General features: G+C 43.1%; 1 protein-coding gene across 7 annotated transcripts in view; it reads right to left on the bottom strand.

The window, feature by feature from the left end:
* Nucleotides 1-12,815, bottom strand: part of cacna1g (calcium channel, voltage-dependent, T type, alpha 1G subunit) — a 198,029-nt gene that overhangs the window by 150,909 nt on the left and 34,305 nt on the right. For all 7 annotated transcript variants that reach the window (XM_031804822.1, XM_031804826.1, XM_031804827.1 and 4 more), the window contains exons 4-5: nt 4,438-4,597; nt 1,549-1,843 (exon numbers count right to left, since the gene is read on the bottom strand). In XM_031804822.1, coding sequence (XP_031660682.1) covers nt 1,549-1,843; nt 4,438-4,597 — 455 coding nt within the window. The remainder of the gene's footprint in view (nt 1-1,548; nt 1,844-4,437; nt 4,598-12,815) is intronic.

The raw sequence follows: 12,815 nt of genomic DNA, 5'->3' as shown, positions 1-12,815 counted from the left end.
AAAACAAAGAAAGAGATTTTAAAAAAACACTGACGATGCTGGTTTAAAAGGTATTTTTGAACAAGATACTGTACAGTGTAGCGTAAAACCAATTTCCAAAAGATCAGCTGTCTCTAACCCCGGTGCCAACAATTTAAAGTACCACGACACTTTAAACTCGCAGGCTCTGAGTATGCAGCTGATCACTAAGTTAGCATCAGACAGATGAGACAGTGACGCCATCTTCCTGAGACACTTCTGAAATACTGCCATCCTGGAACATTAAATGCCTTGGCTTTTATGGGTAAACAGTATTGACTGTGCTTAAGCGTGCATGTGGCTTCATGTACATACAGTTGAAGTCGGAAGTTGGATACACCTTAGCCAAATAAATTTAAACTCAGTTCTTCACAATTCCTGACATTTAATCCTAGTAAAAATTCCCTGTCTTTGGTCAGTTAGGATCACCACTTTTTTTTAAGAATGTGAAATGTCAGAATAATAGTAGAGAGAATGATTTATTTCACATTCCCAGTGGGTCAGAAGTTCACATACACTCAATTAGTATTTGGTAGCATTGCCTTTAAATTGTTTAACTTGGGTCAAACATTTTGGGTAGCCTTCCACAAGCTTCCCACAGAAAGTTGGGTGAATTTTGGCCCATTCCTCCTGACAGAGCTGGTGTAACAAAAGTCAGGTTTGTAGGCCTCCTTGCTCGCACACGCTTATCCAGCATCTTCACAAAGGTCATTTGCTGTTGTTCTGGGATTGATTTGCACTTTTCGCACCAAAGTACGTCATCTCTAGGAGACAGAACGCGTCTCCTTCCTGAGCGGTATGACGGCTGCATGGTCCCATGGTGTTTATACTTACGTACTATTGTTTGTACAGATGAACGTGGTACCTTCAGGAGTTTGGAAATTGCTCCCAGGGATGAACCAGACTTGTGGAGGTCTACAAAACATTTTCTGAGGTCTTGACTGATTTCTTTTGATTTCCCCATGATGTCAAGCAAAGAGGCACTGAGATTGAAGGTCCTTGAAATACATCCACAGGGACACCTCCAATTGACTCAAAAATAAGCAGCCATGACATCATTTTCAGAAATTTTCCAAGCTGTTTAAAGGCACAGTCAACTTAGTGTATGTAAACTTCTGACCCACTGGAATTGTGATACAGTGAATTATAAGTGAAATAATATTGTGTCATGCACAAAGTAGATGTCCTAACCAACTTGCCAAAACTATAGTTTGTTATCAAGAAATGTGTGGAGTGGTTGAAAAACGAGTTTTAATGACTCCAACCTAAGTGTATGTAAACTTCCGACTTCAACTGTACATGTATCTGTGTTGCTGTCCATACAATTACATATATGCGTACGCGCAATCCATATGCATACCACAGAAGGTTGGTGGCACCTTAATTGGGGAGGATGGTCTTGTGGTAAGCGGAATGAGTGGAATGGTATTAAAATATATCCATTCGCTCTGTTCCAGCCATCATTGTGAGCCGTCCCTTCGTCAGCAGCCTCCACTGATGCACACAGGCACGCCCACGCCATTCCCTCACCTGAAAGATGGCGATCCAGGCGTAGCAGATGTTATCAAAGTTGATGGCCCCTTTGAAGGGGTTGACGTGTCCCGCCGAGCAGTTACTGTAGTACTGGTTCCAGTTGATACAGGTGGTGTTGTCTGTGCTGTTGTAGGACTTCATGTCCATCTGACACTGGAGACCTCCCTCCTCATACAGGGTAGGCACAGAGGAACACAGGCGCATGCCGTTCTCCCTGGGCATGGAGCAGATGAAGGGGTTCTCGTCATCATTCTCCGTGTGGTAATAGTTGCCGAGCTCGACGGACAGAGGACTGGCGAGAGAGGAGAGAGATTTACAGTTAGGGTTCTAGTAGGTAGGCATGGAGAATATGAAGGGGTTTGGTCACGGTTCTCTGCATGGTAGTAGCTTCCCAGCGCCACAGGTAGAGGACTAGAGGGAAGAGAGGAGAGAGGGGATAATAGCAAGGTTAGTGTAGCAGTTGGTGGAGTTCTCCCATCTAGGGTTTTCATCATTGTTCCCTACGCAATCTGTGTATTTACATAATATATATATATTATTTTACCTTGATTTAACTAGGCAAGTCAGTTAAGAACTCATTTTTATTTATAATGACGGCCTACTCCGGCCAAACCCTAACCCGGATGACGCTGGCCCAATTGTGCTCCGCCCTATGGGACTCCCAATCACGGCCGGTTGTGATACAGCCTGGAAACGAACCAGGGTCTGTAGTGATGCCTCTAGCACTGAGATGCAGCGCCTTAGACCGCTGCGCCACTCGGGCGTGCACGTGTACAGTATGTCCCTCGTCTGGGTGTCTGTGTTAACCACGGCTTAGCTCTAATGGCGCACATCTCCGTCAGAGGATAGATAATTGGTGCGTCTGTCAACACAGACTGCCTAGAGGCGATGTGACACGCTGGATCGGTGTGTGTGTGTGTGTATGTGTGTGTGTGTGTGTGTGTGTGTGTGTGTGTGTTTGTTTTGATGCATTAGCCACGCAAGTAGCTTCAATTACTTACTGGGCCAAATCCTCCCTCTAGTACTGCTATAGCAGTCCCAGTTATATATTTATATGCTAACACATATATATTTATTTAAGCTATTTAAGCTATTTCACACTTTAGGATGGAGTTATGCAACAGCTTCGGCTGGCGAGTCAATCTGTGTTGGAGGGGATTTAATCCTTGTATCCATCATGGAATTTAATAGTGCGCAGTCACGTGGCTAATGCAATGGCAAAACTGTGGTAATTAAAGTTATGATTAAAGATGTCTTTCCATTGATGTTCCTTGCTGTTGCAGTCTGTTTTAATGGCTTTATCTGCTATTATGACATACAAAATGACGGGAATGTAACATTGCGTGACATTTCAAGAGAACCTGAAATGTTTCGTCCAAATGGAATAGAATGAAAAGTCTTCACGGACCCATAATGTAGAAGGACATTTAGGTCCTTTATGAGAAAATGTCATAAATCATAACTACCATGGTGGAAATGTCATATACCATGTATTACTTATGGAGCTGCTGTCTAAGAGTATGGGCAGTAATGGTCTCTCTCTAATCTCACTAGTTATCCTCTCCTTCCCATTCATCACCTCTATATAATCATGGCTACTCGTTGATTAATACAGGAGGGATGACGCTGCTCAGGAAATGGCGGTGGTGGCCAGTATGTCTGACGGTACCTTTTTTCCAAGATCAAACTTTCCCTACACTGTAAACCCCAAGGCTTTTTTTTTTACTCAAATACTTCTAGGAAGTTGTACTCAAAGTCAATGAAAACTCATTATTACTTCAAATATTTTTGTGGTACTTACTCAAAACTAAATGAGAAGTCACACCCTCTAAATTTTTTTTAAAGATATGATAACAAATGAACTTTTTTCCCCAGCATTGTCTACTGCAGGTTGATAGTTTGGAATTGTTTTTAATGTCTGTGTTTTTGCATGTACATTGAATGATTGATTGATTAACATGTAGATGCTACACAAAGATAAATGACAGTTTTGTAAACAAATCCAATCATAGAATTGTTGCACCCATTACTGAAATGGTTGTTCCACTTTAAATGTCTTAGGTCATCTCCTCCCACTGTGCTTAATCTTGGCAGTCATTATGACTGCAGGTTTGCGGCTGAATACAAATTTCAACTGTTGGATATTCTAACGCTGGCTAGATTCCAACAGGAATTAGACATCACTTTGCAAACTACCGTAATGTGATTTACATTTACGGTTGCAAGATTCTGGCTAATTTCCCAGGTTTTCAGAACTCCTGGTTGGAAGATTACTGTTTGTGGAATTTTGCAGCCAGACTTGCAGGCCTGATGTGGCCTGTAAATGATGAGTTTCAGGTCTATGTATAAGGCTTTATGTCATGGGTGGTAACTCTACAATTCAATCGAAGAGCAAAGGCACACTGGTAAATGAATGGATGCGTGGCTTAGTGGGGGAGTTAAATTTAAGCATTACCTTACTCTAAAAAACTGCATTTGTATTACTCATATGAAGGTTGTACTGCTCACTTCAGCTATTACATGTTTCTTAACGGAATTTTTGTGAGGTCATTGGTTTCCTCAAAATGTGTGCACAGCTAGAACTGATCTGGTTTTACAGTGTATCAACATCCCACGTTCTGGAAACCAAGCAATCCGCATCAACAGCCCGCACACAGATTAAGTAACAGAGGCTCATTTGCTACAGAAAATAAACTCACCTCGTTTGCCTCTGACCTCATTACCATCAAACCAAACCCATTCATTTCTACCCTCTTCTTAACCGTAACCCCTTCTCACCACTTCTCACCCAAAACCTCCTCACCCGCACCCTCCTCAGCCCTATCCCCCCACCACCACCACCACCAGCACACACACACACACACGCACATACACAGTTCTACTCACAGTGAGAAGTTCTCAGGCAGGAAGCAGCGGTTCCTCAGTAGCCCCGCCCACAGCTGCACGCCCACAATGCCGAAGATGAAGAAGACAAAGAAACAGAGCAGCAGGACATTCCCCAGCATGGGCAGGGTGTCCAGTAGCAGGGTCACCAGGATACGCATACCTAACACAAACAAACAAACACACATGTTGTTTTTAATACCTTGTCAGACACATACGTATACAGAAATCAACACGTGTCCGGTATCATACACATTCCCACACACACACATCTTTATATACAAGTGGAGGAAAATAGAATGGTTCAACTACAGTACACCACGAGCGCAGATGGTATATTGTAATAGTGACAACGCAGTATACCATTCCTGTCTCTGTGTGTCAGAGTACACTGTGCCCGCCTGAGGAGGACAAGTTAGGAACTTCAGCAGCTCCTGTAACTGCAGTAAAGTGCCTCAGCTTTACCACAATCTCTTCAGCCTCCTCCTCACGCTCCTGCCCACACAGTCCCCGGGGCCTATCGCTGTGTGACTTCCTCCTCTCTCCCTACTAACCAGACAGTGGTTAAATCAGAGTTATATACACTCTCTCTCTCTCTCTCTCTCTCTCTCTCTCTCTCTCTCTCTCTCTCTCTCTCCCTCTCTCTCTCTCTCTCTCTCTCTCCCTCTCCCTCTCTCTCTCTCCCTCTCTCTCAGCATGGGAAACATATGTTTACATTGCCAAAGCAAGTGAAATAAATAATAAACAAAAGTGAAATGAACAGTAAACATTACACTCACAAAAGTTCCAAAAGATGAAAACATTTGTCTGTATACAGTATTGTAATGACCTCTCTCTCTCCCCCTTCTACCTCCCTCCCGCCCTTGGAGATCCTCTCTAGTTAAGCTCGCAGCTAAACAGGTGACTCGGGCGTCAGTAACGAGAATCATTTTCCGATCAGGATTTCTCCGGGTAATTGGAGGAGCCGGGTTAATCCCTGTCTGCTCAATGACTACCACCACCATGGGGAGAACCAGCGAGAAATTTGTCGATTTTGGAAAGAAAGAGAGAGCGAGGGAGGAAGAAGAGTGAGAAAGAGACAGAAAGTGGGAGAAGGAGAAAGAGAGAGGATGGAGAGTGGGAGAGATATGCGATAGAGAGACAGAGAGCAAAAGAGAAGGAGGGGAGAGAGAGAAAGAGAAATGTGCACATTTGAAAAGAAAATGGGTAGGGAGCAAAATAGGGAGAATGAAGAGCGCTCAGTAGAGATAAGAAGCGAGGGATGGTATCATCGGAAGAGAGAGAAGAGAAGTGAGCCACAATGAGAAGCATGTCTGGGTAGATAACAGGCGTGTCGACAGTTTGGGTTCACATCCAGCTGTATTGTGTCTCTCTATCTAGTCTCACAGTCATCAACTTTTTACAGCTACGCATGACGGGGAACAAATACACAAGACACAAATCCAAGCCTAAGACAGGAGTTGGGTCGTTCCAACTCTGGTGTTTTTGTGGTGGAAAACTGAGTGGGTCTAGCACAACACGTCAACCCTGTGAAATTGTTGAAATGTTTTAACATGGCAAACAACAAGCGTCCATTCCCCCATCACATGTGGATTCATGGCTGATTTAACTAGCAATTAACAGTTGGAGGGCCGTTCAGGGAAATTTTTCCCAAATATGATACATTTCCACTTGGTTACGAACAAACCATAAGACTACTAACCATCCACTGTAGAGCAGTATAACATAACTCTGGTTGCGTGTTATATTCCACAAGTTTGCGCTTTCAAACTCAGTGATGGACACAATTGTTATTATGTTTTTTATTTTTTATTACCCTATCCCAAACCTTAACCCTTACCTTAACCATTCGGAATGAGTGCCTAAACTTAAGATTTTAACCCTATCCAAAAGCTTAACACTTAACCTTCTAAATTTGACGTTTGGAGCCACTTCAAAATTTGATCAACCCAGGGTGTCAAAAAACACTTCAAAATGTGACTTTTTGAACAACATCCAAATTTGATATTTGGAGACATTTGGAAAACGTCTTAATTCTGCAGTGACACTGTGAGTGTCACGACTTCCGCCGGAGTCGGTTCCTCTCCTTGTTCGGCAAGCCGAGTTCGGCGGTCGACGTCACTGTCCTTCTAGCCATCGCCGATCCACTTTTCATTTTCCATTTGTTTTGTCTTTGTCTTACCCACCTGGTTTCAATTCACCAATTACTTGTTCATTATTTAACCCTCTGTTGCCCCATGCTTGTTTGTGAGTAATTGTTTGTATGTAGTACGGTCGGTTTATGTGGGCTCTATTTTTTTGTATATGTTGAGTAAAGTATGTTTATTTACTCATATCTGCTGTCCTACGCCTGACTCCTCTACACCAGCTACACACAGACCTCATTACAGTGAGAACTTGTTGCTATAATAAAGAGCACTTCTTTTAATATAATAGGCTTTTGAAATGCAATATTGGTGCACAATTTCTACTTCAAATATTAATGGGATGCAAAAATACACTTTTCGTGGAACAACCCAGGTAGCTGAGATGTTAAGCTACAAGTTATACAATATTATTATATACCACAGGGTAAAGAGATGTAGACTCACACTATAGATCAAATGGAAAAGGAAAAGCAACACTCAAAAGGTCCCAATCCTATTTTTAGATCAACACACCTCAGGTTTTCGCGGGAAATCATCCAATGACATCAACAATGCATGAAATCTTTACTCTTTGGAATTAACACATTAATGCAGAATATGTCAACACATAAAGTACTAAACAGCACATGAATAATGTTTAGGGCTGTCAGAGTTAATCAGTGTATACAGCTAAAACAACAATGGGATGTCACATCAAGTTGACATTGAGGTGAACACTCTAGTCTAAGTCATATCTAAGCCAAGGGGGGAGAGGGAGGGGGTTCTAAGTGAACATGTTTTAAGACGGTCAAACCTATGATTGCTTATCTATTTGATTTGGAATTTTAAGATATAAGAAAGATCAGGAAACTTTTTTTCTCTTTTTTCATGTATTTATCCCCAAATGTTAGGCACTAAAACTCTCCATACAGTATATACAGTACTTCCATACATTTTTCAAACAGGTACCGGGGACCTTCATACGAGTCGGGTGAGGCTTGTGGGCCAACGGTTAAAGAAAGTGGGCTTTATCAATTCACCAGATTCTCCTACCGTTACTTCGGACAAAATCAAGACATCAATATTCTTGTAATGCTTTTTGTATAAAAAAAATCTTATATTACAGCTCAATATTATCAAATCCTGAATTAGTGATTAATCACAGCAGATTAACACGACAGATCACAACAGATTACATTTTTAATCGTTGACAGGGCACATTTTTTATTTAACTAGGCAAGTCAGTTAAGAACAAATTATTATTTACAATGACGGCCTACCCCAGCCAAACCTAGACGACACTGGGCCAATTGTGCGCCATCCTACAGGACTCCCAATCACAATCCGATGTGGATTTAAACCAGGGACTGTAGTGACACCTCTTGCAATGAGATGCAGTGCCTTAGACCACTGCGCCACTCGGGAGCAACGATGTCCTATCCCAGCCAAACCCTAACCCGGACGATGCTGAGCAAACTCTCAATCACGGCCAGTTGTGATACAGCCTGGAATCAAACCAGGGTTTGTAGTGACACCTCTAGCACTGAGATGTAGTGCGTTAGACCGCTGCGCCACTTGGGAGCCTAATAAACGTATGCACTTATTGGGTGCATTATGTATACATTATTCTAGTCTGTACTTATACTAAGGTCAAAAAAAAATCCAGTATGTATGTTGTGTATTTTGTTAGTGCGTGCTCTACATTATCCCCTTCAGATAATCACCATGAACTCTCCAGGAAACAGCATTCAGCAGGATTCAGTTTGTTCAACACTCCCTGACGAGGGGCACTTTCTGCACGTTACAGCACTTTCTCCCTCTCTATCTCCATCTCCCTCTTGTCTGTCTTTCGTTCAATTTCTCTTTCTCTCTCTGGTCATTAATGAGTAAAACAGCAATGCAAAGCAAAGCAGCGCACACATACACATTAATGAGTCGACTCCAAATCAGCGCAGGGACCTTACACTGCAGTGCGCTGAGCTATGGGAGAATGATGCTTAGCTCTGCCTGTCATAGAGTTTAGGCTTACTGTCTTATAGTCGCATTAAACATAGAGGCTCACTCCAATGCAAGTCATGGGCTTAGTCCCAATAGTGTAACTTTGCTTCCTTTTACGTGAAAATGAAGGGCTTTATAGGAAACTGTGCCATAACCTTCGGGAATAAATGGCTACTGTGGCCAAATGCGTTTCTCTGGTGTGTTGTTATGCTAATGACATACAGCAGCTTATTGTTGAGCCAACTTGGATCATAGGGGATCCCCAGGTTATTAAATCGATGCATGAAAGCAAATTTTAAAAAGCTGGACAAGCTGGAAATTGTGAATAATGGAACAAGATGGCATTTCAACAGCATCTCACGGTTTGACTTCAGTATTCAACGTTTGTCCAGGGGAGATAAACATCACATTTCAACGGTTAAGTTTAGGCATTCATTCCGAATGGTTAAGGTAAGGGTTAAGGTTTGGGATAAGGGTAAAAAAAAAAAAAATACTGCCTAGCACTGGGACTGAACATGTGACCCTCGGAACCAGAACTCCGGGATAGGTTTACAACTGAAACCATTTGACGGTTAAGTTTAGGCATTAATTTCCAAATTGAAGCTGGAGCTCACGCCTTACACCCATCTGCCATCCCCAGCCACTGCACCCAAGCAAGCCTACTTGACGGTAATAGCGCTCACCATTGCCCCTAGTGGCCAGTTTGTAAGGCATTTCCCAATGTCCAGTGGACCTGGACGAACGTTGAATATCGCCTTGGATCTCAAGTGACCTGACTGGGCATATATCCTACATATTCATTCATTCCTTTTGAGGTATGTCTTTTTCCCTTTCTTTTTCTCTCTCACACACACAAACGAACACCTCTCCCCATCCCCTCACAACCACACACTCTCCCCTTCTCCACAACCTAAACATAATCCCATCTGATTGACATTTCGTCTTGTATAATAACCGTCTCTCTCCTCCTCGGGTCTTTGTGTGCTTTCCAGTTACGCGCTGGGCGGCCATTTAATGTCAACATGGCTGCCAGGAAACTGACTGTGATGGGAGCCCATCTGCTTACAGGCACATCAAATCTCTCCTGTCCTCTCGGCTGAGGCCAGCCCTGGAACTGGCAGCACTGTGTGTCTACCTAACTCTACTGATGGAGTTTCAAAAGAGGGAGTTGGAACACACCTGCGTCCCTCTGTAGCCTAATCCGTAGGCAATAGCCCTTGACAAAGGGTCTAAGCCCAAAGTTCTGGATAGTGTTGTTTTCATTACGTTGTTTTGATTAGGGAGGAAACAAAAGGGCTAAGATGGGTGTACAGCAGAGCTAGCATGAATTAGCATACAGTAACTGAATCTCCCTAAGGTACAACTAGTGTGTTGCTTTGTAAATATTTTATTCGATTGTTACATGAAATGCTATATTGGCAGTACATGCTCTAATATAATAATAGGGATACCTAGTCCGTTGTACTGAGATAATAATGGCGCCGGAGGGGATGGCTGCTGTTTTACGGGCTCCTAACCAACTGTGCTATTTTGTTATGTTTTTCACATTATTTGTAAGTCATTTTTTTGCTTATTTTGTACAGGATTTTGCTGCTACCGTCTCTTACAGTGGGGCAAAAAAGTATTTAGTCAGCCACCAATTGTGCAAGTTCTCCCACTTAAAAAGACGAGAGAGGCCTGTAAATGTCATCATAGGTACACTTCAACTATGACAGACAAAATGAGAAAAATCCAGAAAATCACATTGTAGGATTTTTAATGAATTTATTTGCAAATTATGGTGGAAAATAAGTATTTGGTCACCTACAAACAAGCAAGATTTCTGGCTCTCACAGACCTGTAACTTCTTCTTTAAGAGGCTCCTCTGTCCTCCACTCGTTACCTGTATTAATGGCACCTGTTTAAACTTGTTATCAGTATAAAAGCACAGACTGGAATATGTTCCGGGATTCATCCAATGGCATTGAGGAGTATAGCACTTCAGTCATCGGCTTCATGAATAAGTGCATCAATGACGTCGTCCTCACAGTGACCGTACGTACATGGCCCAACCAGAAGCCATGGATTACAGGCAACATCCGCATCGAGCTAAAGGCTAGAGCTTCCGCTTTCAAGGAACGGAACACTAATCTGGAAACACGTAAGAAATTCCGCTACGCCCTCAGATGAACCATCAAACAGGTAAAGCGTCAATACAGGTTTAAGATTGAATCCTACTACACTGGCTCTGATGCTTGTCGAATGTGGCAGGGCTTGAAAACTATTACGGACAACAAAGGGAAACCCAGCCGCGAGCTGCCCAGTGACGCAAGCCTACCAGACGAGCTAAATGCCTTTTATGCTCGCTTCGAGGCAAGCAACACTGAAGCATGCATAGGAGCACACAGCTGTTCTGGACAACTGTGTGATAACGCTCTTGGTAGCCAATGTGAGCAAGATCTTTAAACAGGTAAACATTCACAAAGCCGCGGGGCCAGAAGACTTAGCAGGATGTGTACTCAAAGCATGCGTGGACCAACTGGCAAGTGTCTTCACTGACAATTTCACTGACTCTCCCTGAATGAGTCTGTAATACCTACATGTTTCAAGAAGACCGCAATAGTCCCTGTGCCCAAGGAAGCGAAGGTAACCTGCCTAAATTACTACTGCCTGTAGCACTCACGTCTGTATCCATGAAGTGATTTGAAAGGCTGGTCATGGCTCACATCAACAGCATCCTCCCGGATACTCTAGACCCACTCCAATTTGGATACCGCCCCAACAGATTCACAGATGATTCACAGATCCCCCCCCCTCCGTAAGGTTGCTAGATCAAATTCCTGAGCCAACAAGGTAAAAATCTGTCAATCTGCCCCTGAACAAGGCAGTTAACCCACTGTTCCTAGGCCGTAATTGTAAATAAGAATTTGTTCTGACTTGCCTAGTTAAATAAAGGTAAAAAAAAAATATTTAAAAAAGTTCTACAGCTGCACCATTGAGAGCATCCTGACCGGGTGCATCACCTCCTGGTATGGCAACTGATCGGCATCTGACCGTAAGGCGCTACAGAGGGTAGTGCGTGCGGCCACGTACATCACTGGGACCAAGCTTCCTGCCATCCAGGACCTACATACTAGGCGGTGTCAGAGGAAGGCCCCAAAAATTGTCAAAGACTCCAGTCACCCAAGTCATAGACTGTTCTCTCTGCTACTGCACGGCAAGCGGTACGGGAGCGCCAAGTCTGGAACGAAAAGGCTCCTATAACAGCTTCTACCCCCAAGCCATAAGACTGCTGAACAGTTAATCAAATGGCCACCGGGACTATTTACATTGACACCCCCCACCCCATTTGTTTTTACACTGCTGCTACTCACAGTTTATTATCTATGCATAGTCACTTTACCCCTACCGACATGTACAAATTACCTCGACTAACCTGTACCCCCACATATTGACTTGGTACCGGTACCCGCTGTATATAGCCTCGTTATTGTTATTTTATTGTGTTACTTTTTATGTTTTTTTTAACTTTAGGTTATTTGGTAAATATTTTCTTAACTCTTTCTTGAACTTCATTGTTGGTTAAAGGCTTGTAAGTAAGCATTTCACGGTAAGATCTACACTTGTTGTATTCGGCGCATGTGACAAATAAAGTTTGATTTAATTTGAATGCATTCAACCAAAATGTGTCTTCCACATTTCACCCAACCACTCTGAATCAGAAAGGTGCGATGGGCTGCTTTAATCGACGCCATCGGTGCCTGGGAGGCAGTTTTTGGGGATTAACTGCCTTGCTCAAGAGAAGAACAGCAGATTTTTCCAGGATTTCAAACCAGCAACCTTTCAGTTCCTGGCCCAATGCTCTTAAACGTTAGGCTACCTGCCTACTTTAATTGATAGAATGATTTTACCCACGGTAGATCAGGCGATGCCCTCATCCGGCAGATTACCACCCCCTTCACCAATGTCACCACCCCACGACACTACGTCCTCCCTTGGTTGGCGATAGTACAGTATCCCTCATGACACCAGATATTATCCCAGCTACCATCCCCAGGACATTATTGCACAATGTTTCTCGACGGTTCTAATAAGGTTATGATCCAACATCACCGCTATAAAGTTCAGAATTATCCATCCTCCTCCTACTATTATCCATCCTCCTCCTACTATTATCCATCCTCCTCCTACTCCTATCCATCCTCCTCCTACTCCTATCCATCCTCCTCCTACTCCTACAAAATGTGATACCTTTCCAGCTCAATTGAACATCAAACG

Source organism: Oncorhynchus kisutch, linkage group LG25 (genome assembly GCF_002021735.2).
Source record: "Oncorhynchus kisutch isolate 150728-3 linkage group LG25, Okis_V2, whole genome shotgun sequence".
Taxonomy (NCBI): Eukaryota; Metazoa; Chordata; class Actinopteri; order Salmoniformes; family Salmonidae; genus Oncorhynchus; species Oncorhynchus kisutch.
Note: the sequence above shows the minus strand (reverse complement) of the source record. Positions and strands in the feature narration are given on the sequence as shown.